This window comes from Ambystoma mexicanum, chromosome 2q, assembly GCF_040938575.1.
Source record: "Ambystoma mexicanum isolate Mex_15411 chromosome 2q, UKY_AmexF1_1, whole genome shotgun sequence".
NCBI classification, from domain to species: Eukaryota; Metazoa; Chordata; class Amphibia; order Caudata; family Ambystomatidae; genus Ambystoma; species Ambystoma mexicanum.
Genome location: NC_090924.1, coordinates 944,604,961 through 944,632,413, shown reverse-complemented (window position 1 = coordinate 944,632,413; position 27,453 = coordinate 944,604,961). Strand labels below are relative to the sequence as shown.

General features: G+C 44.7%; 1 protein-coding gene across 1 annotated transcript in view; it reads left to right on the top strand.

The window, feature by feature from the left end:
• The window catches only part of DNAH11 (dynein axonemal heavy chain 11), a 4,227,155-nt gene that overhangs the window by 4,163,678 nt on the left and 36,024 nt on the right, over window positions 1–27,453 (top strand). The window contains exons 80-81 of the mRNA XM_069648254.1: window positions 2,077–2,189; window positions 2,458–2,598. Of these exons, the coding sequence (XP_069504355.1) occupies window positions 2,077–2,189; window positions 2,458–2,598 (254 nt within the window). The remainder of the gene's footprint in view (window positions 1–2,076; window positions 2,190–2,457; window positions 2,599–27,453) is intronic.

Genomic DNA, 27,453 nt, shown 5'->3' with positions numbered 1-27,453 from the left:
AATTTCCAATAATTATACATCTAATTCATGCGCTAAGTTTATATTTTAACGGCACAGAAATTAGCAACAATGCTGAAAATAATATATGGATCAATTTGTTTTCTAGGCCAGGGCGAGTCTTGTCAGACATTGAGGCGATTTGTATAGTACGCAAGCAACTTAATATTGATAACTGCTACAGATGAACAGGTGACAACTATGTACATCTTTCGATATTTAGATGGATACAAACAAGTATCTAAACATTGGTCCTTTTGTATGAACAATACTCCCAGGCAAAATGGTCTCTAGAGTACCACAACCACATGCTGAGTCCTCAAGCAGATGTTGAATTCAATACCTAAGTGAAAGGATTGCCTGTCTACATATTTCCAAAGCAGTCATAAGATTAGAGGAAAGCACAGGAACATACATTTGAGCATAATACAGTAAGCGATTGAGAGGTGTGTAGAACATAAGCCAGTATTACCATGGGGTGTGTTCAAAGCTAGCATGAACGATTTTGGTGAGTACAATTATTATTGGATATAGGATTTAAACTGTGTATATTTTATTTAAATTACTCTGGGAGTAAAGAAATTACTTGCTAGTACAACCATTTTCCTTTAATTTCTTTAGTACGACAAGTGATCTTTCAATAAGAAGAGTCGCTTTTTGACACAAAACATTTAGAGTTTGCCGAACTTGGACACGAGTGGGTGACATAGATACCCATTTATGACATACCCGTCAATGAAACGGAGGGAAATTACACTTCAAAACACACAACATATACCTTCATACCGTTTAATTGTTTTGAGTGTTTAAGAGTCTTTTGTTGTTGAAGAAATATATTCTAGATCACAAAACAAATTACAGAAATGAACATGGCGGTTGGGAAGCTGTTGTAACTATACATATGGAGATAATGGTTGCAGTGAAAAGTTTTAAGAATGTGAATATATGTATGGAAATAATGATTCTATATTGAAAATCAGTATATTTGTAGTGAAAATAAAATTTTATGTACCCACATACCATAATGGTCATACCAACCCCATGTTTGAGTGCACTGTGGTACACCCACTGCAGTGTATGACATTAATCTAGTTACGAATTAGGGAGTGAGTGTATAAACCCTCTACATACTGCACTTTTACCATATTGTGACTAATTTACATTTGTAAATCTTTTTAACTTAGTGTGTTCTATATTGAAAATAAGTTTAAACCTATATGGGAGAGAAAAGGCGGAGTACCGTAGGGTAGATCTGTTGAGGCTATTTATTTAGTCTGACATCTGTCAAACCGCTTACGGATGCCAGATGCGGCTATCTGGTAGCAGAGGCTAGGAGGACTAACGCAAGAGCCGGATGACAGCTACGCTATTCAAGAAAGACCAAAGACCCAAGAAAGACAGGCTTGTGGCATTATAAAATCCTTAGACTCAGTGACTGTTTTGAAACAGACAGTGGACTTGACCCAAGGGAAAATGAGGACCAGGGTCCTAAAGAAAGATTTGAAAAGTGTTGACTGCTGTACTGCTTCTTTCACTGTTTCTTCTATCACCTGTGTTGCTTCAGTTATACCTAATCCTTTTTTCTGCTACAAAAGAAGTTAGTGTAGAAATTCAAGTTGGTCTTGTATTGTCCGTTGATTACTTGGCCGTCAGACATATTCACCTTGTTGGCTCTGCCTCGAATTTGCATTTCACCCCCTTCAGAAATTCTTTCCCATACTTCTAGACTATTCTTCACTTTCTATCTAGTAGGACCCAAGATTTATCATATTAAACTTGATTCTTAATGCCCAGGATTTTTGCAAAGTGCCTGCCCTTCAAAATTAGGCTTCATGCACCACTACCATATCCACATCCTACATCATCCCTCTAAAAAAGCTTAATTTTGGCAATCCTTTTAACATTTAACATCTGCCCTATTATATGAAACCCATTGTGATTGCTTCCTTAGTCGGTAAGCCGAGCAGGGTAGAGAACCTTGCACACAACCCCTTTGTTGTGGAAGTAGCTGTATTGGGATGCATTTTGCTGGCAAGTTGAAATCGGCATCTTCGAATTGACCATATGTTTATTTTACAGGATTAGTGACCTTCTTTTGCGCTGTCGTCAATTGGATATTTGGACGCAAGACCTTGTGCTTCCAGCTGTAGTGTGGCTCTCTGGGTTCTTCAACCCCCAGTCTTTCTTAACAGGTCAGTGAATTTTGGCAAAAGATCAGTTGTGGTATGTAATACATTGCTCGAGTCTAAAAAAACTTTAGGTGAAATATTATACATTCAGTGAATGTATGCGAAAGCATAGATTTTAATTTGTAAAAGTGAACATTATTAACCTAGGTGCTAGCCATATCAGTGGCATGCCTTCTCAAATCATCAGTGTAAAAGTTTTGTAATTGCAAGATAATGTAATATCCCTAAACGTCATTAACATTACTATTTCCAACTTTATTTTGTGTTGTAGCCATTATGCAGAGCATGGCACGAAAGAATGAGTGGCCTTTAGACAAAATATGCTTAACTGTGGATGTCACCAAGAAAACAAAAGAGGATTACGGACACCCACCTAGGGAAGGGGCCTACATTTGTGGGTTGTTTATCGAAGGTAGGTTTTTATAAGATTGCTATCTTCTTAGTAAAGTAAGAATGTCAAGCTGCTAGTTAGTATAACACTTGTCTCTCCTGTTTGGGGGTAGTTAAGTAAGTCTGCAACTTGTCAACATGAAGTGATTGCACCCCTAAGCGCATTGAAAATATTTGATATGTGTGTGGAAGTGCCCAGCTATGGTCTTCTTTGGCAGCTCTACATTGGGACTGGAACACCGAAAAACGATGCACGTTTAAAATAGAATACGTGCACCTGGGTTGATGTATCCCAGTAATGCACATCCGAATACTCTTTACGGGGTAGGGGAGGGAAGGTAGATCTACACGTGGTTGGACTTTTTGTAATAGCATTGCTGACCTGACAAACCGATGGGAAGCTACTCAGACCCAAATGGCTGGCAATGTAGTTCTGAGCATTCTCATAAAAAATATAACATGTTGTGTCTGTAAGGGGACAAAGTACTGAGACAAGGACATCCTTGCTCATTCTGCCAGGGTCTTCTTGAAATCGGGCAGTGGAAGGGCTTCACCAGGACTTCACTGGAGTTGGTGTTGGTCAGCTGCAGGGGTCGTTCTCAGGTTGTCAATTGGCTGCTCTTCTTTGTAGAGGACTTGATACAATGGTGATTTGAAGAATGGCCACAGGAGCCCACCTTTTATCCAAGATCAGAACTGGAAGCTTCCCCAGGTCCACAAATTCGTAAGGATATGCATCAAACTGGCAGGGGCTATCCAATCATGGACAGACACTGCCCACCGCATCTCATCTGCCTAGCAACAGAGATTCAGGTGCCTGGATCTGTAATGGCACCAGAAAGTCCCAGCCCCCACATCCAGACTGACAAACAAACCAACCAACCCTATGGCTGTGAAAGCAACAGCTTTCCCCGGGAAAGGACATTCCTTATACAGCATTTCCCGACCTGTGAAGGCAAGAAGGCCGGCCAAAGAATATGGCAAAAGGACAAGCAAAAACCTGATTGCACGGCCAACTTCATGTGCTAGCCACTTTTAGTAACCCTTTGCAATAAATGCTGAAGCACACGAGTAAAAAGTATTAAAAAACAGTAGAAACAAATTTGCTGCCACCAGCTCATTGTAGGCAGATTGTAAGAGTAACCCCAAAGGCATTATAGAAATATTATAAGAATACAAAGTATCCTAACCACAGTACACTTTAAGGCGATGTGTGCAATTGTAACAATACAAGAAATTCAAGAATACAAGAAATTCACTAAGATAAACATAGTTCCCAGTACTGATAGTCTTATGGACTTATGGACTAATCAGTTTTCCTATAAGAATGAGCAAAAAGACAAGGCACGTAAAGCAAAAGGCTTTACCTAACCTCCAAAAGGTCAAGCAAAAAGAAAGGGAGTCCCATAGAAGTCTAAGGGGGAAAGCAGCAAAAAGAAAATCATTCCCAACTGTCACCTTTGACTTTCCCCTTTCCTTTTCACCTCACATCACTAACACTGCCTGCATCGCCAGTTTCCACCTCTATAATCTTCGCCAGGTGCGTCCTTGACGCTCATTCGCTGCTACTAAACTTCTCATATTCTCTAATCTTTTCTCAGCTTAACTACTGCTTTTCCCTATTGCTTGGTCTCCCTTCTCATCTGGCCCCTCTTTACTGTTTCTTTAATTCCAATATTCACTACACTTTGTACTCAGACATGGTCCCCTATTACTACACCTTCTTTCGGCCTCTTTCCCTTCTTTTGGTCTCAATCTTACTTTTCACATTCTTTGCATCATATTAAAGTGTCCTCAGGGCCTTGCGCCTTCCCTCCCTTCTGTATTCTTTTCCTCACCCACCCATTCATTTCACTCTCAATCCCTCCATCTTCTCTCTAGCCCTAAACTCCCTTTTTGCCACTTTGACATGTTGGTACTTTTACTTTACTGTCCCGAATACTGGAACACTTTGCCCCTCCATATACACTCCTATGGGACATTCATGTTTTTTGGACCCATTTAAAAGACCACCTTCTGTCTCGATTACTTTTTAAAAAAAACTATTGTTTTTTTACAACATAACAACCAACAATTATAAATCACACCCAGTCTGGCACTTCATGTTGAGATTCCGCCACTGTCTTGACGTGCTCCCATGGCCTCCACCGCACAGGTCCTCAGTGTCCTGTATCGCCACATGGTTGTCCCCCCAGGGTTATTCATTGTCTGAGTTGGGTCTCCTCAGCCAGCCTCACTCCTCAATGAGGGCACACCCCCTGCATCACTGCCTGTTTGTGAACGATTCTCCGACCCACTGAGGTCGCTTGCACTATCCCTTTCTTTGTGTTTGAACAGTTCCTGTATTAGCGAGTTCCATGCAAGTATCTTGGTTCCACTCTCCCTTTCTCCCCTTGGCAGCGCTCTGATCCACACTGATGTTTCAGCTAGCGCCCATTTCTTCAAGTTTGCCCACCATGCTTCTATGGTCGGCCCCATGCTAGATTTCCACGCCATTGCTACGCGGCGCTTTGCCAGTATGCACATTGTCTTTCATTTTTGCTATGTGTGTCCATTGTTTGCCACCTCTTGGGAACAGGCCCAGTAAATAAGAATGTGGAATGCACGCTTGCATGGGAATTCCACCGTCTGCCACTTTTGCTTTTACAGTGTCCCAAAACTTTGTTATCACCGGGCAGGCCCAAAACAAGCTCAACATGTGTGCGTTTTCTGCCACGCATCGTGGGCAGCTGTGGGTTTGCTTGTTTCCCATGTTGGAAATTCTCCTGGGCATGAGGTATGCGCTGTGCGTAAGGCAGAGCTCTGCTTGTCTAAATCTTGCATTTCTGAAGACTTTCTTCGTGTACTGGAGGGCCCTGGAACATTCCTGATCAGTGAAGGCTTTCTGGAGTTCTTCTTCCCATCTTGCCCGTGCTTGCAGCTCTCGCGTGTTGTTGCTTTTCCAAGAGCTGTTCGTAGAGCCTATAGGACGTGTGTCCCCCTTCCGATACATCATACCACGCATCCAGCGGTCCCTCTGTGTCTGCCCCTTCAGGTAGTGTCAACCACTGCTTTCCGATTGTCTGAACCATGCTGTTGTACAATATAAATTGGCCTCTGTGTATGTCATGCTCCTCCATCAGGGTCGGGAATTCCACCCATTGTCCATCTTGCCATAGATCCCCAATCTGAGCCACACCCTTGCCTTCCCAATGTGTTCGATATGTCACCAGGGTCTCTGTTCACGAATTGACTAGTACCGCTCGTGGAATTTGCGTGGAGCAGGGGTCTTGTATCCCTTGGGTTTTCCATACACCCTTCCATAGTTTTAGGCCCAGTTTGACCATGTTAGGGAGGGTTTTGATCTATGATTTGTCTATCCATAACAACTGTCTTAGTAAGTGTTGTCGCAGTACAGGTTGAAAAAGCAGTGAGTCTATGGATGTGTCATCACCCAGCCACTGTACCACAAATTGCAGTTGTCCCACCAGGTAGTAGCATTCGAAGTCAAGCAACCTGATCCCTCCCGATTCATAGTCTCTTTGTAAAATGTTCAGGGCTATTCTGTCCTCCCCTCCCCTACAGGAACTCCTGTGCCATTGTGTTTAACTGGTTGAAAAATTTTCGAGGTATGTTTGCACAGTAGTATAGCAGGCAGGGCAGTACTGTCATCTTCAACAGGGCCGCCCTATCTATCATCCCCAGTGGGAGCATCTTCCAGAACTTCATAGCATTCTCAATTTTATCTAGGGCTTCCTGTGTGTTGGCCTTCTGTGCCTCCGTGGTATCATGGTGCATGTCTATCCCTAGGCAGCGGAAGGTGTGGGGTGTTCATGTGAGGCCCAGGTCTGGCAGCTGGTCCGGAGTGGCCTGTCTTAGGTCTGCTAGGGAGAACAGCGAGGACTTTCCTTTATTTTTTTTATTTTTTTAAACTTCTGTTTATTGGCAGGTGATTAAGACAGGTACAGCACAGTTAGCATGTAAGCGAGCAAAAAACAGCATGACAGTATCAATATACATTGCCTCACAAATAATGTCAACTTCACATTTTAGAGGGGTGAACATAGTGGAATAGTAGAATAGTACGCATGCGGCAAGTGTCAAGATGAGTCCGGTGGTACCGGTGAGGGGGCGGAGGTCCACTCGACCCCATCCTTGCTGTTCAGGTAACTACAGAATTCAGTCCACACATTTGCAGGGCGGGATGGAACGGGCAAGGTACCGATGTACTCCTCCTCGCATGTTTGTACCCATGTGAGGGCCTTCAACCACATTTTGAGGGTGGGGGGAGTGCGGCGCTTCCAGCATTGTAATATGCATCTTTTGGCAACAATAGCACTAACATTCAAGAATTTTGACAGTTTCCTTACATTTTCTCCCGTCCAATTGCCAAACAGCAAGGCCAATGGGTCCATCTCTACCGGGGAGTCAATTATCTCAGAGAGCGCCTCTGTCACCTCCACCCAAAACTTGCGCAGCGCAGCACAGGACCAAAACATATGAACATGATCTGCTTCATTTGATTCGCATTTCGGGCATTTATGTGTCGAAGTAAGCGTGAATTTTGCAACTCTGTACAGCGTGTAGTAGAGCCTGTTGAGTAATTTGTATTGAATGCAGCGGAACCTGGCACTGAGTGATACTTTACGCGTGTGTGCACACATTTTGCCCCACATTTCGTCAGTGATCTCTGTTCCGAGCTCACTGGGCCATGCCTCCTGTGGTGCCGGGGAGGTATTCTCTAGTTTGCCCATCTGCATTTTATACAGGGAGGATATTATGCCCCTACAGCCTGTGGAGTTCGCTATGTACTGGAGTTCAGGTGAGTCAGGAGGCTCCTCTGGGAAGGAGGGCCACATTGTCCGTACCGCTGCTCTCAATCTGTAGTACTGCAACAAGTCAAGCGCAGAGCTGGAGTGCCCGGGGCGCAATGTTCGGGGGGTAATGAATGAGCCATCAGGATACAGGTCAGTCAGGGCACGATATCCCAGGCTCTCCCAACGTTGAGAGAGGTGTTGGTCATGTGTGGGGGTGAGGCCGGGAAATTGCCATAAGGGGAGCCACTTATAGTATGGGTGCTGTACAGGACTGGGGGAAAGGATATTGTTCCATGCCCTAATTGTGGAAGCTACCAGGTCCCATGGGGCATCCGCACGGAAGCCATGGTGTAATAGGAGGGTCATGATGTGGCTACCGTCACCCGCCACTTTTTCCAATTTAACATGTGGGGGCGGGTTGGGGTGTGTGCACCAATAGGTAGCATGTTGGGCCTGTGCAGCGTTGCAGTAGAAAGTTAAATCGGGGGCAGTAAAGCCCCCCTTCTCATAGGGCAGGGTCATATGTTGCCACTTCTTGCGGACCGCCCCGGAATACCAGAGAAATTGAGCAAACGCCGCGTGGAGTCTCTTGAAATACTGCTTGCCTGGCCACACTGGCACATTTACAAATATATAGAGTAGCTTAGGTACCGCGATCATTTTTATTAGGGAGAGTCTACCCGCAAGAGATAGAGGGAGATTATGCCACTTGAGCATCTTGGATTCAATGAGCTGCGCCGTTGCTTCATAATTGTCTGTCAGTAGGGAAACTTTAGCCCGTGACACCTGAACCCTGAGGAGATACTTGACCCCAGCCGGGGACCAGCGTAGGGGGAACTCGCAGGACGGTTGCTGAGTTGTTTTAGTGAGGGTGAAGATTTCGGATTTTGAGTAGTTAATGGTGAAGCCCGAATAGGTGCCTATTTTTGTTATATCTCAAATGATAGGGTCCAAGTATGTGGAGGGTTGTCTGACGTAGAGGAGTACGTCATCCGCGTACAGTGAGATGATTTCCGGTGTGCCCTGCAACCGGACGCCCTTATGAGTATGTCGATTTCTGACATGATCGGCCATGGGTTCCATGGCAAGCGCAAAAAGGATGGGGGAGAATGGGCAGCCTTGTCGGGTACCCCTGTGTAATTCAAAGGGGGGAAGAGGGGACAGAGTTAACTAGCACCCTTGCCGACGGTCCCGTGTACAACAGTTTTATGTAGGAAATCATGTTTGGGCCAATTCCCATTTTCTCCAAGACAGCCCATAAGTATTGCCACGAGACCATGTCGAACACCTTTTGGGCGTCTAGTGTGACTGCCACCACGTCCGCGTTTGGGTCAATTCTAGACAGTACATTGAATAGGCGCCGGATGTTAAGTGCCGTAGAGCGGCCAGGGACAAATCCGCTCTGGTCGGCATGGAGAGGACTTTCCTTTATTAATGGAAATTCCCGATAATCTAGCAAATGCGCCCATGGCTTCCAGCAGGTCCGGTAAATGCACCCGTGGATTCTTGACAGAGGAGCATGTCGTCTGTGTATATCCAGATTTGTGTAAGATGCAGTCTAGGTCTATCCCAGTGTCCTTATACTCTGTCCTAAGGAAGGCCGCTAATGGTTCAAGGGCCAGTATATATAACATCGGCAGTCATGGGCATCCATGGTTCGTGCCCCTGCAGATTCTCCAACCCTCCGAAATGTGTCTGCACTTCTTAACTCTCGCATTGGGTTCCTTGAAGCTTTATCCAGCAGAGAAATCCCTCCCCCATTGCAAAGTGGGCGAGCACTCAGCAGCCAGATCCAATTTACAGAATCAAAGGCGTTCACAGCGTCCAGAGATGCCACGGCACATTAGCCCCATCTTGGATTTGTTTGGTCCATTATGTGGTGGAGTTTTTGCAGATTCCACGTAGTGTTCCTCCCCGGTACGTAGCTCGTTTGGTCTGGGTGCACTAACGTGGGTATGACATGTTTGTCGGCTGGAAAGGGTTACCGTCAGGATTTTGGAATCCTGATTTATCAAGGAGATCGGCCTGTAGGAGCCACAGTCGCAAGGCTATTTCCTGGTTTTAGTATGGATTACCGATTCCGACATACTGTTCGGGAGCTGTCGCCTCTCGTATGCCTCTTTGTACATCTCCAGTAGCCTCTGGGCTAGGGTATCTTTGTATTTCTTGTAAAATCTTCCATGTAACCCATTCGGTCCTGGGGACTTGCCGGTCGGGGACTGGCTAGCATGGTTGTTAGTTTGTCTACTGTGAGGGGGGGCCCTCAATATCTGTACTTGCTCCTGTGTTAATTTGGGAAGGTTAATCTCCATCAGAGCGTTGGCTATGTCCGCGGGGTCTGGGAGTACAACCTTTCATAAAAATCGCAAAAATACCTTGTTAATTCCTTCCTGGGTCCTAACTTCCCTCCCTGTTTCATCTTTTATTGTGTTAATTGGGCCATGTTTAGTCTCCTGCTTGGTAAACTAGGCTAGAAGCCTGCTGGGCTTATCCCCCACCGCATGTAGCCTCTGTATATACTCCCCATAATCCAATCTTCTCAAATGGTAATACACTTCAGCCTGATAGATGTGAGTTCCCTCTGCTCCTCCCCAGTTATGCCCGCCTGTGTTTCTGTTCATTCCATGTACCATTCTATTTCCCTTAGCTCTGCCAGAACACTCCCCCCGAGTCCTCCCGCCTTCCCAATAGCCACTCCCCTAAACACTACTTTGAAGGATTTCCAGACCATCCCTGTACGGTCCACGCTGCCTGCGTTATGCTAAAAAAAATAGTTTATTGTGTCTTGGATATGCTCTTGAAATTCCCTGTCCATTAATGCTTCTGCCCTTAGCTGCCATGTGGGTATGGGGGCCCGCTGTATGTGTAAGCCCATGTTGCTACCAGTGGGGCGTGGTCCGATAGCATTCGTGCTTTGATGTGTATCCCTGTGAATTCCCCCAGAGTCTCTCTACCCGTGAGTAAATAGTCTATACGTGTAAATGTTCCTTGTGGGGCGATAGTGTGTGTAACCTCTGGTTTCTGCATGTACCTTCCTCCAGACATCTGCCAACTTCAGCTGATCCAGGATCTTCTGAAGGGCCCTAGCCAGCAGTGCAGGCTTTCTGTGTTTGCTGTCCGACCTGTCCAGCAGCGGGTTCAGTTTGCAGTTAAAGTCTCCTGTCCAGATGAAGGACACCTCCATGTATGGGGCCAGCATAGGTGCCACTTTCTTGAAGAACTCTATTGCGTCATGATTGGGGACGTACGTGTTTATTAGGCACACTTCATTGTTTTCTAGCATTCTATGTACGATCATCATTCTGTCCTCCAAATCTCTCTTCTGTTTAATAGGCTGGAAGGGGACTCCCGGGGCTATCCATGTCAGCACTTCCCTGGCGTAGTTGTAATACGTTGAGCTAAACAGTTGTCCGCCCCATTTCTTGGCCACCTTTGATTGCTTCTCTGCCATCAGGTGAGTTTCTGGTAGCATTGCTAGCTTGACTTTCGCCAGGCATATACTCTCATTCTCTTAACATAGGCGTTGAGCATCAGACGTTCCAGGTAGCTATTGTGGCTTCTTCCCGTCCCATTTTCCCAATGCGTCTTGTGGCCCATCCATTCCCATAGGCTTGTGTGTTTTCTCTTATCTGGCTACAAGCTCTCCTGCTCTGTCCTTTGCAGTCCTTTTCCCCCTACAGTGTTTGACCATTTTCATCCATATGGACACTGGTCTGTGCGGGTCTAGCATAGGTCCTCTCCCTTGAGATGATGTCTTGGCAGCACCCGTTCGGGTGTGTCACAATTATTTCGATACTTGCGCCTTTACTCTGTCTTCCTTGCATGGTGCGTCCTCCTCTTCTCGTGCCTTCTTCCAACCAACAAAACAACACACTAGCTGTAACTGTTAACATACGCCCATCCACCCTCCCACTGCTGCAGCTCCACCGCTTTCCTCACACCACCCTCCATCCTCCATCCTAGGGATGTGCTTGTTGCAGCGTGATGCCTTAAAACTGGCATCTGGAGTTCTGTGACTCCGTGGGGTTTCTGGTTGTGGAGTCTTGCAGGCAGCCCTCAGAATGTGCTGGTTCCTGCCCATATATCCGCTCATCTAGGTCTCTTCCATATTGATCTTCCTCTGTGCTTCATTGGGGGACGTTCCTGTTATTCTATTTCTAGCTCTCGTTGTGGGATTCCCTGCTGATCCATCCATTCATTCATGCGCCTCGGCCATAGCTTCGAAGAGGTGTGACCTGCCATTGTGGAGCACCTTTAATTTGGCATAGTACAGCAGCATATATCTCACATTTGCGGCCCTCAGGCGTTCCTTAGTCGGTCTAAACTGTGCGCTTGACTTTTGTACCATTGCTGTGTAGTCCGAGAAGATTGTTACTCTGGAGGTGTTATCACCCCTCCTTCCCTTAAGAATGCCAGTATCGTTTCGCAGTCTTTAAAGTTCATGATCTTTGCAATCATAGGCCTTGGGGGTGCCCTTGGTCTGGCCCTTCTGGTCAGAGCTCTGTGTGCTATTTCCACTGCAAAGCCCTGGGACAAGACTCCGGCTCCCACCTTTTGAAGCAATAGGCTCTCGACATAGTTTGTGGGATCTCTGCCTTCTTCCCCTTCTGGCAGTCCCACAATGTGCACATTGTTTCGTCGGGCCCTCCCTTCTGCATCCTCCACCCTACACTCGAGGGTGCATATGCAATCTAGCGCGTCCGCCATGTGGGATTTGGTGGTCGTGATGTTCGCTGTGTTGTCCTGCACCTGCTCTTCCGCCGTGCTCACCCTTTCTGCCAAGGTCCATACATCTTATCTGAGGAGTCCCACATCTACATTACCAGTGTCCATTTTATGCTCCAGTGACGACTTCAGTACTGCTATGGCTTTGAGTATGGGGCCTTCCTACAATACCCTTTCTGGCTGTTTGGAGTTGGATGTGCTCATGCCGGCCTCTGATGCCGCGGGCTGGGGCACAACATTTTTACGAGCGTATGTTCCATACTAGTCTGCTTGCCTTTACCTCCTTTCTGTTTCCCCGGCATGACCGCTGGCCTTGCTTGTGATGCACTCCCAATCTTCCCAGTTATCATCCAGCAAGGGTTTCCTTAGTCTATTCTTCTTCTCCGGTGCATTGGAAGAAGTAGCCCTGTTTACAGGGGGTGGGGGAGGTCTGTGCTGCCTCTGTTGCTGGCCAGCTTACTGGTGTATGATCTGTTCTGTCTGAGGTGCTATCTTCCTCTGGTGCCCCCTGTAAGTGTGTTATTGTGCATTTGTGTCAGATCACTTGCTTTCTCCTGTCAATGTCTGTCCCTGCTGTTGTGGTGCAGTGAACGGCCTCCTGCTGGGGTTTATCTGTGGCCTACCTCCTCTTCGCTGGCCGGTGTTGGGAGTTAATATAATGTCTTATATGTTGGTGCCTGCTGGGAGCGGTCTACTCCCCCTATTGCTCTTTGCCGGTGACAATCGCAATCCCCTCACCCCCTTGCCCTGTGCCTGAGTCCTCGCCTGTTGACGTAGCTGAGGCAGTACAATCCTGGAAGTTATAGCGGTTTGCCCCATGTCTCCCTTGACAGACCTGGACATGTCTCCCTTCGTGGCCTGCAGTTCCGCTGTTATATGTTGATGGATTGTGCTCTCCCATGTTGAGGACATTCTGTGTGAAAGTGCTGGCCAAGCGTAGTATCCCCGCCAATGTTGTCAATCTTCATGTTGCAGCTAATGGTGGCTGCGCTTGACCATCTGTGTGATGCGGTAGATGAAAGTCCCCCTCCTGTGGGTGATTCCTGCTCCTTATCGTTGCCCTAGATGGCGCTAGGAGCTGCCTTGTTGTCGTGTGTACTGGCCCGACTTGGAGTGCTGTGCCCCTCTGTTGCGCTGCCGTGATGTCGGCCTCTTCTGCCCGTTGCTTCATGCGTAGGTTCGTGGCTGCTGTGTGCTGTGTGTTGAGGTCATGTGTACGTGGAGGTTACATGTGTTTGTCACTCGCCTTCATCATCAGTCCGGGCAAGTCCCACGTTATGGCCTACCTCCCCAGTGATCTGGAAGATGGGTTGTGCTCTCCCACGTTGAGAGCGTGCTATGCAGGCAAACTGGCCCAATGCGCGCTCCTCTCTGCTTTAGCCTAGCTTCATATGATGTGGCTAATGGAGGCCTATGGGTCCGTTTCTGCCTGGCCCCTCGCTGTCTCGCCCACCACCAGTGCCGCTACTGCTCGTTGCTTCTTCCGTCACGTTCTATGCCCAATGCACCGTACTTCGGCCATGGGGCTCCTCTTGGTCGGGCATCCCCCTCTCCTCGGAGCATCTGATCGTACACCTACGGGCAGCCTTACCGGCCCTCTGTGTACATGTGCACCGTGCCCACCTTCGTAATCCATGTCCAGGGTCACTTTGTTAGTGAATGTGGTGTCTCTGCGTTGACTGGGGTGTTGTGGTCTTGCCCTCCTCCACCCTGGGTGCTGCTCCTTGCCCAGCCTGCTCGTCGCCAAGATGTCAGGTGCGGAGAGTCCTCATGCCACTCCGTGTGAGCTGGAATCCCAGAGCAGGCAGGGGGAGGGAGGGGCAGGGGACCCCCACGTTCTGCTTCGGGCAACTCTGCCCTCACCCTCCTCGTCGCCACTCTGCAGGCCGAGTCGCTCACATGATGGATCACTGTAGCAGTTTGCCTTTTCAAGCACCCCGTCTCCATATGCTGGAGCCACTCACTTCGTATAGCAGTCCGGTCTGACTCCTGTTTCTGACCCTGTGGTCCTACTCTGCCTGCGGGCGACACTGCTGGTCTCTCTCCCGGTGCTCCCTTTATGCTTCACCTCTCTGTCACCCGCTTCTTCTCCACTCGCTGGCTCCCCCAGTTGTGCAGTCACGCTGAGCCCGCCAACTTGCCCCCGTCATTTTGTCCTCAGCGCGTTATCTGCTTCGGGTCTGTTCATTCCTCTCACTCTGTCTCGAATACTTAATGTATAATTCTCTTGAAGGCAGGAAGGTGGAGGCGAAGCTGATTCTGCATGTGTGTTGGCTAATTGCTTGGGTCGCACGGAGCGGCTGGCAGGGCAGGCTGTTGTCCTGCTCCTGGCGTACTCAGCAACGCGTTCTTTTCCATTATTTTTTTTTTTCGCTGCTGTATTTTCTGTGTCCACCCCATCGCCCAAGACCCTGCGATCTACAGAAGGAAGGAAAGAAGGCCTGTATATGAAGAAAGGAAGGACTTAAGCAGTCTTACTTGCCAGACACCAGGCAGTGTAGCTTTCTTGGGGGGCAGGGGAACACATGGTTCACCAGCCTTACGTGTTTTTGTGGCATTGCATCACAGATCGCTGTACTACACTGCTGGCTCGCTAAGGTTACACCCCTCTAAAGATAGTGCCGGGGGAAAACATTTGTTGATAGCCAGCAATCAGTGACTGACCGATTGGAGGGCTGAGCCACACAGCGGGTGAGCACACAAGAAGGAGTCTCCCTTTTTTCATCTTTTCTTTTTTTAAACACTTCTTTTTTAGTTTTCAACAAAGTATATTACAACCAAACACTGAGCTGGAAAAATAAAGTTACTTTAAAAAAGTTAAATGCAAGTAATATAACCATAGAATCACAGTAGAAAGTCCAATATCTAAACACCAAACTCAGATACTCTAAAGTACAACTAACGCCACATAACATAACAAGACAAGTGAAGACTAAGGACAACACATAAACTCACACCCATACCCCTAACCCACCCTTCCTCCTAACAAAAATACATAACTCATACCCCAATATTCATTCATCAATTTCCATAAAATTCATTGAAAGGTCCCCAAAGTTCCTCATATACTGCCTCCTTTTGCTGCTTACACAACAAGCATTTCTTGTATTTTGAAAGAATCTTCATATCACAAAGCCATCCCTCAACAAGAGGCTTTTTCCTTGTTTTCCACACCTTTAGCACCTGTCTAATCGCCACCAGTATGCTCCTGTTAATCCAATTTCTAGTTACATAATCAGCATTCCACCCACATCTTGGTGATTGTAGAATCACAGATAAAGGGCTTTGTGGAACATTAATGGTTCAAACTGTGTCAATCCTGTCCAGTACATCCTTCCAATAGTCCATCACTCTATCACAGTACCATAACATGTGCAACAGAGTACCTTTTTTCCTTCCGACAACCCCAGCAACAATCATTTTCCACCAATCCTAGACTACACATACGAACAGGAGTCCAATACATTTTACCCAACACCCTTTGGTGAATGTTACACAAGTTTAAGTCAATTTTCGCCTTAACCAGGACCTTCCAGATTTGCTCCCATTCCTTCACCGAAATGTCATTGCCCAACTCCTCAGACCACATCATTCTTAGCCTCTCCCAAGAGGTCAACCAAGCACTCTCCAAAGGCATAAAGCTTACGATATCCGACACTTTCAGCTGCATTACAGAAAACAACCAACATACCTCTGGCTTCTGTACAAACCGTTCATCCAACATCTGCTGCCGTTTAGATAGCAAATCCTTCAGTATTCTATACCTTCCCTGCTCCCTCCCACTCAGTCCATATTTAATTCTCAGATTCTCAAAGGAAACCATGTCTTCATCATCATTCCAGATATCACCAATCACCAGAACACCTCCATTACTCCAACTTCTCCAATTCAACATTTTATTATTCACCTGCAATCCTGGATTACACCATAACGATGCATCCCATAACGATGCATCTTTATACATATTCAACCCCTGACCATTATCTGTTATCAGCGAAACCAATGCATCTTTCGTAACAGCAATTGATTTTAGATTCATAGCTTGTCGAGGTAGCTTCCCAAGGGAGTATAAACTCTACACATGATGTGGGTCCAACATTTTTTTCTATCTGTACCCACCAAGGCACCAAGTCTAAATCATCACTTGACATTTTTTTTTTTTTTTTGCAGGATCCCTTACAATAGTTCCCCAGGACAGGATAGCCAAACCCACCATCCTGAACCTTTCAAATCATAATATACCGTGGAATCCTAGCTCTTTTCCCAACACCCCACAAAAAGTTTTGAAAGACTTTATGAACACGCCCAAGTATTTTCTTCGTGAACTTTAGAGGAATCGATTGTACAAGATATACCACCTTCGGAAGTAACATCATTTTAATTGCACTAACTTTAGCCCAGATACTTAAGATAGTACAACGCTACTTCCTAATGTTTTTTTGGAGATTCTCTATCAGTTTATTCACATTATATTCAACAAGCTTATTAATATCCTGAATCAAACAAATTCCCAAACACTTCATGCAATCACTTTCCCATTTACAATCCCAACCCAACAATCTATCACAATTAGCAGTAACCCTCACTTGAAAAACAACCGATTTTCCCCAATTGATCTTATAACCCGAAAACCTCCCTAATTCCTCAATCATATTCTTCAAAACAAGTCCACCTTCCCTCGGATTATTGAAGACTACCACCACATCATCCGCATATGCCAAGACCTTAATTTCACCACCTCCTATACGTAACCCTCTCACATTAATATTCTGTCTGATATAAGCCAACAGGGGTTCCAGAGCCAAGTTAAAAAGGAAAGGAGATAGAGGACAGCCCTGTCTTGTACCCCTAAATAAATGAAAAGAATATGAAAAACCCCCATTCACCCAGACCCTGGCTGATATATCCGATTGTAGAGCCCCTATTGCATTAATAAATAGTGGCCCAAATCCCATCTTCAATAGAGTATAATTCAGAAATTTCCAATATACCCTATCAAAAGCCTTTGCGGCATCTAAAAAAACTAACAAGGTCTCACTAACTTTAGACTCTGGCTAACACATAATATCCAAAAGATTCTAATATTATCATACCCGTATCTGTGTCTTAAAAAACCTGCCTGCAATCTGTCAATCAGACCTCCTATATGCTTATCTAGTCTATTTGCCAAAATCTTAGTAAAAATGTTCACATCTACATTCAGCAGCGATATAGGGCAGTAATTGCAGCAATGAGCCGCATCCTTCCCTGGTTTTGGAACAGTTACTACAGCCTCGCTCATTGACAGACATAAAATACCTTCCATTAAGAATCGATTGTATAACTCACACAATTCCGGTGCTAGCTGTACATCAAAACATTTATAAAATTCAGTTGGTAAACCATCTACACCTGGGGATTTTCCATCTTTCAATCCACTTATTGCTAATAAAACCTCTGATACAACAATTGGTGCGTCAAGTAAGTTCCTACCCTCTTCAGGCAAGGATGTAATACAATCTTCCCAAAAAACCCTTCCAGATCCTGCAATTGCGGTGTAAGTTCATCAGTGTATAATTCTGCATAAAATGAGCAAAAGCATTCACCTATCTCTTTCCTCGTTACCGCTACACACACAGTGCCTTTATCTATTTTACGTACATGAGATCTTTCCGAGAAACCCTTCAGTTTATTTGCCAACAGCTTACCTCCTCGATCTCCTCCTTCCCAATACTTCTGTCTCATATAAAACAAACCTTTCTCAATTTGAGATTGAATCTCAAGTTTCAGGGCTTCTTTGACCATATTCAATTCCACTCTCTATTATTTTTTGACTAAGCATATTTCTTTTATAGTTTTCCCGAGTTAGTCTCAAGCTCTACCAATTTTGTTTCCCCTTTTTTCCTTGCCCTAGCAGTCCAGCTCATCAGTTCCACCCTAATGAAAGCTTTAAAGGAATCCCAAACCACCAGACTATCTGACAAACCTTTATTATCAATGAAATCATTTTTTATGGAACCACTCAACACGTTGGAAGCGTTCTCCTCCTTCAAAATGAAGGGCTTGAGTCCCCACCTACAATTCCTTTGTCTCTCATCATTCAAATTCAACTTAATTCCCACAATCGAGTGATCAGATAAATGATGCTCCCATATACTTGCTTCCACCACATATTCTACTAATACATCAGAAACGAAAATAGAATCCAATCTTGAATATGAATCATGTGCCGAGGAATAAAAAGAAAAATCTACATCTCTTGGATGCAGGTTCCTCCAAGTATCTACAAGGTCGTAAACATCTAAAAAGTAATTAAATTCCCTGCTCAATTTTTGCCCAGAAAAATTATACGCAGAGGACCTATCCGCTTTACAATCTAGAATACAAATAAAGTCCCAAAACGCAGCAGAATAAAGAGTGTTGGGAAACTCAAGCACACATCTAAAACGGCCAATCAAATTAATCCACTAAATCAAGGGGGGACCACAGTCAACATCTGGAACCCCAAACTCATGCCAGTCCAATGACGGCCTAAATCCCCCATTGATTGCAGATACAACCTGGCGTCCCATGAGAGAACCCTCCCTGGGGAAAATAGTGGGCCTAGTATGAGAACTGATGTCAGAGGTTAGAGGTTAGAACAACTTAAGGCCCATTCTAGAGGTAATAGACTCATGTGCAGCGTTCTGCTAGCATGGGAAGGCCGTGGAACCCCTCAGCCCTGCCAAGGGTTAGGATGTCTGGGGGAAGATGGGCTCAGTACAGAGTGGGTGGGCTGGGGGAGACCTGGCCATTTGTAGTGATGCATAATGTCCCCAGTCTTCAGCCAGATTCATATGAAGACCATGACTCCTTGATAAATAAATGTATCTATTGGATACGTATTGTAAAGGGTGCGCCTCAATAATTTGAGGAGATATAGTGAAGTGCCTCCGCAAAAGAATGTTTGATAGCAGATCCGACTACATCCAGATATTTTTTGAACACCCGGGGTATGGTAGAGGGACTATTGTCAATAGACAATGTATCCACCCATGGGAAGAGCCATTAGATTGAGAGATTACCTGCCAGGGAGTGAGTGTTTAAATCATAATACAGAACAGCTAACCCAACACCAGGTACCTAGCTGTGAGATCAGACCAGCCTCAAACCTGATGATTGGTAGAGGCCAAGCCCCAAGCAAGTTTAGACCTATTCTCGGGGCGGAAGATCCAGAGGGACTTGACTGGCCACTACCAAATAATGTGAGGAATAAATCATCCATCCCATTCACTATGCTCTCTTGCAATATAGCGGGCAGCATAAAACATACAACATCACCAAGTTGGATTACTTTTATTAGGCAATTCTAAGTATTCATGTTGCAAGAAACCTGGGCAGTGGACCCAGTGGATTTGCAGGGATATCAGACTTGTATTCCTGCTCACAAAGGTCAGACAGGCCGAGAGAGCGCGAGAGAGAGAGAGAGAGAGCGAGCGAGAGCGAGCGAGCGAGATTTTTTCTTTTTGGGGGGGGTTGATTTGGATAGATCACTTGTAATTCTGCAGATCACCAAGATCTAGCAATATTAACCATGAATGAACTAGGCTACCCAATTTAGATAGGACACGATTCACAGAGCATTTTCCAAGGGGATTGCACCATTATAAAACTCTTCTGTGAATCAGGCCCTTAATGTTTACAACAGCCCTAGCCGTATGTCTGTTGTAAATGAACTATATGAATTGGTCTCAGCTAGGGAGGAGCGTAGAACTAGCATGGGCTTTACCATAGTAGGAGGGCATTTCAACATGCACTTAGATCCGCTGGTGAAGCTCGAGGTGGGAGGAACAAGATGAGGCCTGGCCCATACGATTTATCCTGGCCTCACGTCCAAAGAAATCCTATAAGTTTGCCCTCAACACAGCTCCAGTTCATAGAGGATTCTAACTAAGATTTTACAATGGTCGTTCTCTACAGACCAACTGGCTTGGACTACATATAGGGGGCCTGAGGGTTGTACTACAATTGATTACCTATTTGTCTCAGTGGGGGGGTTGGAAGAACATCGGAAAGTCTGTAGGTATTGAGCAACCATGAGTGTTGTGGAGGTAGTGGGGCTCGGCTGCAGGGATATCAAATAGGAGAAATTGGACCAAAACGATTTCATACCCAATTCTTCCCCACATTGGGAAGAATCTTCCCAATCTGGTATCCAGGGGTACAAGTTCATAGAGGAATTCAGGAGAGTGGTTACTGAAACAACTCCATTTGTAACATACCCCAAGCCACTAGGATCGAATGATTCAATGAAGACAGTGTCCTTGTTAAGTAGGAACTGGTGGAAACTCTGAAACAAGGGTCAATTGTTGATAACTCCTTATTGCGCATTGAAAGGGCAGAGTACAAGAAAATAACCAAGGCAAAAAAAAGAGACCTATGTAATGTCTAGGTGGGAATTCTTTGCCTTTGCCCTGGACAATAAGGATTATACCACCTTTTGGAAATTGGTAACAGGTGCCAAAGTAAGGGGGACACTGATATCCAGTGTCGCATTACTGCAGGGGCTTGGTGGGAACATTTTTCTACTGTAAAATGGCTGGTGCTAAAACAGCCACGTCCAAATGTCCTGCTTCGTTCACAAGTAACAGAAATATACACACACTATAGTGCTTTTTGGTCGCTGCTTTATAGCTCAGATAAACCAATTTGCATTGACTTTTCCAACAATTCTATCACTCAGAACTTTTGACACTGGGCATATGTGGGTGAAGTTTTCCAAAACAAATGCCTGCCATGGGCACTTCCAAACTGGACATTTTGGGGGAAATTCATTGAACGGTTATAAACTTTAAGAAAACAAGAGAAAGCTGTTTTTGGCCTACTTCCCTTCATTTCCCCATAAATAAAAAGGTGCTTCCACTGAAAATCGCTAGACAGAGTCATAAGAGAGGGTCAGGGAGTATTTACACAAGGGGGGACCTAGAAAGGAGGAAGGGGGATGAAGAAGACAAACTGTCAAGCATATTTCCACTCCTGAAAAAAGTCATTTTTTCCCCCCTCAATGAGAGATGTTGTTACAGTAAAATTATGGTAATTTCATTGTCAAATTACACTGGAACCAAGGGAGGGTCAGAAAACACCTTTTCATAATGTATGGTAATACATGCATAGGAACACCAACATTAGTATAGCGCACAAATCCGGTGGGATTTGCCAATTTAATTGAACCACAGCTGTAGGCCTGGCCCACTAGCCATAGCTATGGTCTTTTAACCTATTTGCTGCAACGGGGACAGTGGACATAGTTGGCCCATGCTCTTTTTGGCTAATTTTTGCAGTCTGTTCAGTGGACATGGCCGATGGCATCTGGTAAATTAATAAGCAGGATATTTTCTTGATTCGAGTTTTGGTTCAAAACAAACGTTTCACAGTTCTATATATGCAATTACAATTTGATAACACACTTACACCATATTCATATTAAACATTTACATATTAGAAAATACAATTCGTAATATTTTTTTTGTTTTGTTTTTTTTGGCATATAAGCCAAACGCTTCTAAAAAGACAAAAGCCACTTCATGAAACCACATCTTAGCACCCTTTATCCAAATGTCATAAAGGGCTTCCTAGTCTCTTCACACTAGCTAACCATTCCCTCGGTAGCTATGTCACATGTTCCATGAGATTAATAATGGCAAGTACCAATTTAACCAAAGCCTGCATGATTGGCACATGTTCACCTGACAGCAGAATTTTCCACCATTCGTCCTCCGTTTTGTGGCCATACTTATTGATCACTTCTGACATAAGGTTCCCTCTTAAGTCTCTAGTTGCTGCGCAAGACATCACCAAGTGATTAAATGTTTCTATTGACGCGGCTTATTTGCATAGCCTGCATGTAGCCAGTCCATCTTCGTGCTTACATGATCTTACAATTTCCTTAGTTGGGAACAGATTTAAGCGTATTCTCATGAATTGGGATTGAAAGAACCAATTAGGGAAGAGCTTCAGATATTTCGGCAGACAGTTTAGTTTAGCTTCTTCTCCCGTCGGTTTACCATAAAGCTTAAGCAATTGTGTCTCATCGTGAGTCCTGATCCAGTCCAGTCTGTACAATTTTTTTTACCTTATCGGGATTTTGAAGCAGTGTCAAAGTTTTGCCCAAGTCGAGGAAAACGCTTATACAGCTTTTCTCCCACTCACGTAAGGACCACTCTGATTTTTCTGTGAGGGCTTTATGGATGACTCTGAAACTGCCCCTTGGATTATCTTCATTACATTTCCTAAACAGTTGGAGGATTTTCCATATAACGATGGCTTTCAGTGAAGTAAGTCTAAGTTCCAAACTTACAGCTTGAATTTGAAGACTCATTGGTAAACCCTGTACCCTTTTCCAGAATATGCCTTTGACCGCTTGCAGAAGCTAATATCAAAGTTCAATGTTGTCTCTGCACCGTAACTTAGTATCAGTGTCACTTTCATCCTGTAGAATTTTACCAGTGGTATCAGAGAGAATCCACAGACTCTTTTAAGGATAACTTTGTCTTGAGATGCTAAGTTTTTTGCTTGTCTCGAAGTGCCTTTAATCTTTGAGCATCGCATACACTAGTGTTTAAACAAACACCCAAGTAGGTTAAGGATTACACCTCCGGTACCTTTTCTCCCATCAAATACCAAGCTTTGGGTCCCTTTTTTTTTACCTAGATGGTGCCTCTCCCAACGCCAAGATCTTTGATTTAGAAGGGTTTATCTGCATGACATTACTTATGATGTATTTTTGCAGAGAGTCCAACTGTCTTTGCAGGCTCACCGCAACCTGATCCACCAGAACGATATCATCTGCATACAGAAGGCGACCCCCTTCCTGTGCACCCAACTTTGGTGGGAAATGCCTAGTGTCTTCAAAGGCCTGGTCGATATCTGATATAAACATGTTGAAAAGTTCCAGGGCCAAAGAGAACCCCTGCTTAAGACCCTTTGTTGTGGCGATCGGTCTTGTTAATGTACCTTTCATATTCATCCTTACCCTTAATGTTGTCTCAGAGAAGTCTTTCAATGGTTCCACGATGTTGTCCAGACACCCTCACTTCTCCAGTTTATGGCACAAAGCTGGACGCTTGATCGTGTCAAAGGCTTGGGTTAGGTCTACAAATGCCAGGAATATTTTTGTACCCCTGTTGCATTCAGATCTTACTTTGAGGAGGTTAATGATAAAGATGTTTAAAGTCGTCCCTATGCCTTTCACGAAGCTGGATTGCCACATGTCCCTATGTTGTTGCCCATGCCGATAAACTTTTCAACAGTAAAGTAGCAAATAGTTTACCGGCCACGTCCAGTAGTGCAATGAGACTATAATTAGCGGGGTCGGACCTCTGCCCTTTCTTGTAAATAGGTACAATGATTGATGTCTTCCACGACTGGGGTATCTTCTTTTCTTCAATGATGAATAGAAATAAAGCCGAAAGAAATTCCGCCCATTGGGCTGAATTTTGTCTCAGCATCACATTTGTCAGCCCGTCGGGTCCCAGCACCCTAGAGTTGCTAAGCTTGTTGGGTAGATCCTAATCAAGTCCGAGTCTGCATCCAGCCCCTCCCACGATGAAACGACAGGTTTGATTGTTGTAGCACACACCAGTATTTTATCTGAGAACTTCTTGAAATAGTCAATCCATGTGCTGGCTGGAATGGAATTCAACAACAATGCTTCCTGGGGACTATCTAGTCGATTTAAGACTGACCAGATTTCCCTAGTATTACAAGTTTTAATCAGGTTCGACATATTTCCAGCGTCATTTCTCATCATGATCTTATACATTTTGACCAAATTTCTAAGTTTTTGCTTTAATTTCCTGATTTGCTCCCCCAGACCAATCTTTGGATTTTTCCTTAACTGTTTAATAGCCTTCTTCAGAATCTTTTTCTTGGCTGCAACCGTTTCATCATAGACATGTGTGTACTGGTAGGACTGGAGGGTTATCTTACCCCTTTTCCCTTCAAAGGCCTTAAATAAAGCTACATAATCCAACCTCTTCTAGGTTTTGACAAGCCGATTGCCTGTACCAGTTCTTTTGTTAAGTTGTTGATTTGAGCTTGTGAATTCTCAATTGGTTGCGACCCAGTTCAAGATCTAGAGGTATCCATTCTTCCTATATTTATTCCCGGTAGCCTGCATGCCATGCAAGACTAAGGGCCTCATTACGACCCTGGCGGAAAGTTACCGCCAGGGCCGTGACTTTACCGCCATGGTGCTAACTACGTTAACACCATGGCGGTAAGGGGATTTACCGCCCCATTCCGACCTTGGCGGGGCGGTAAATCCCCAATCCCCATTTACCCTTCCCCATTCCCATTTTTGCCCCATAGGGCATAATGGGAGTGGGGAAGGCGTTAATTACGCCACCGTAAATTACGGTGGCGTAATTAACACCAAGTTCCCTTACCGCCATGGATTTTTACACCCGCTAGAAGCAGGTGTAAAATCCGCCATGGCGGAGAGGGAACTCGTGATTGGCGGTAAGGGGTCGGCGCAGCTAACGATGGCGCTAACCCCTTACCGCCAGGGTCGTAATGAGGCCCTAAGCATGTTATGATCACTCACTACTTTCTTGATTACTGACAATGTATGTATAATTGGCGTCATATTTGTAGACGTACAAATATAATTCAATATTTGGCCGTTGCTTGGACCCTTTCTCGTTATCTGTTCCGGGATGTCTCCCTCTGTACATCCATTCAGCATCATCAAGTCTTTGGCATCTAGCATTTGCTGCCACTCTTGGCCTAGTAATTCTGCAGCCGTTGTTTGTAGATTATCCCTCTCATTCAGAACTCCTTTTTCATCAAAACAAACAATTCAAGTTCCCACATAATATGAACCAAGGATCGCTCCATTTGAGCCGTACAGCATCTATCAACACAGTCACTTGATCTAAGTATGCCTTGCATTCGTTGCGGGCCGGGTTCCAATACAGATTGGCCAAAATGAATATACTTGCGATGTTTCACCTATATCATACATAAGTTAAATAGGATTGGAGCCAAAATGCATCCCTGCTTCAGCTCCTACTCAATAGGTACCTGCTCCGACAACCACCATTCCCCATTGAATCCGACACAGAGTGACGTATCCGTATGCAATGCTTTCATAATCTCAACTAGGTATGCTGGGAAGCCCCATTTCAATAACTTTGACCACAGCAATTAGCTATTTATAATGTCAAAGGCAAGTGCGAAGTCCACAAAAGCCAAGTACAAGATGGCCCCCTTTGCAGAGGCCTTCACCTTGAAGTAGTTTATTAAGAATCCATTATGCACCGTACCAATACTCTTAACAACCCTAGACTAAAAAATATCAAACTAAGTATTCCCAGATGCCCAATCAAACAGTTGAGCCCTTAAAGAAGCAAAAACATTTTTGCTGGCGGTAGGCTCTTAAGTATCATTAGATAAGCCATCCAGCCCAGGCGCACAAGAAAGAGGTTATTTGTGGGGTCGACTGATCACAGATCTGTTGAAAGTATCTAACCCAGAATATTTATGCAATTGGATTGGTCAAAGATGACAAATGAAATTCAGAGGTACTCTTAGTAATTCTGAAGAAGTCTGTAGACTTCTTTGAATCTAAAGCCTTCAACATAGCTTCAGAATCACTTTGAAATAGTAAGGTTGTCTATCCACGAATCTAGTTTATATTTTTGCTTAAGTTTCCTGGATTCTAGATCTTCAGAGGGCAAAGATACTTAAATTCACCCGTAAATTCCCCTATCAAAACCTGTTTCCTTCTAAAAAGCACCTTACCAGATCTTTGTACACAATTATGAAAATCCACCAGAACAGTTGAATAATTACTTGGAGAAAGAGTACTCAACAGTCCATCATTCACTTCAGCAGCCTCCATATAGCTATTAAACTTCTGTATCATTCTACCATTCAAAGACAACCTATTACCAATTCTAATTTTGAAACACAGTTAACACAAGAATTCACGAGGCGGTAATGCCCCACTCTAAGTGGAGGATTGCATGGTTGCTTGAGTCAGAGCGACTTATTTGAATGCTCAGGCATTTATAAAAAATATAATCTGAAGCAGAGATATAATCAATCAGGGCCCTATGAGTACCACGACTCCAAGTAGACATAGCGGGAATATCCCCCCACTACATTGCCACTTAGTTTATAGAGACCCCAATTCTGGATGAGATGTAACCACGGCTTCCCTGAGTCATGGAGATAATCTTAGCAGCTGAGACGGAGACAAAGGCTTCATTTGTTTAAAAGCAATTTGCATTAAGATCTCTGCAGATTAATATGTTAAAGGTCATCATCCAGTTATCCAGCACATCAGCAATGGCATCCAGATATTTTTGTTGTTTAATACCTATTGGGTTCCAATACACGTTCACGGCCAGTACACAACCCAAAAGGCCTGAATAAAGGGATTGGGGCAAACCCAACTTGTCCCAAATACTCCCAGGCCATTACGAATGCCCATCATAAGCCCTGCAGAGGACCCTTACGGCCACTTGATCGCAAGGTTAAGGTACATCGAGTAACCATCCACAAAAGGAGTCGTGGTAAGCCAGGTTTCCTGAAGGATAAACCAATCATAATTCTCAACATCAAACTTCCCATCCTGAAATAATTGCAAAAACCCACACGTGTTACACAAACCCAGTCTCAAACAGAAATTTCCATTACAGAACTTCTGGTATTGTTTCCCAGGGGAAAGTGCTCCTGCCAACCAAGACCAATCATCGTCCCCCATCAGATACTCAGGTATTTAAGTTACTTATATAAACTATGTTAACATTTACATCAACAGTGGGACAAGTGATTGAAAGAGAAGGCAAACCTACAGTCTGCCAGCTCCCCCTCCTTACAACTCATGTAGACAACTGGCCCTCAGACACTAATGATTTCCCATCTCAGATAAATCATAACCAAAGGGTAACAGTCTGTCCACCGCTGCAAAAAGCATTTTGAGTTACTAACCTAGATCTCATATGTAAATACACATTATCTTAAATATGATCATTTACAAACTCGCTCAATGTCCAGACACCTTTTGACCTAGATTTGCAATAGATCTAAACCACGCTTCCCTGGATATTGGTAGTCTTTCCAATCGAAGACAATTGGATGACGTGGCTTGAGAATCAAAGGAGTTACCAGTTGGTATTGGAAATGATTACTCCCCCGTCTGTATTTTAGATGCAGGGGTTTCTTCAGCAATGCTACTCAATTGATCATTTCAGCACACAGAGATGTCTGGGCTGTCACTGAATGTACAATCATTACTGCATTCACCCAACTGCCCAAAGACTGCACTGGACAGCCAGTCCCAGAGGCGTTATCAATGGAGTACATTGACGCTGATCCACTTCCACCTTGGA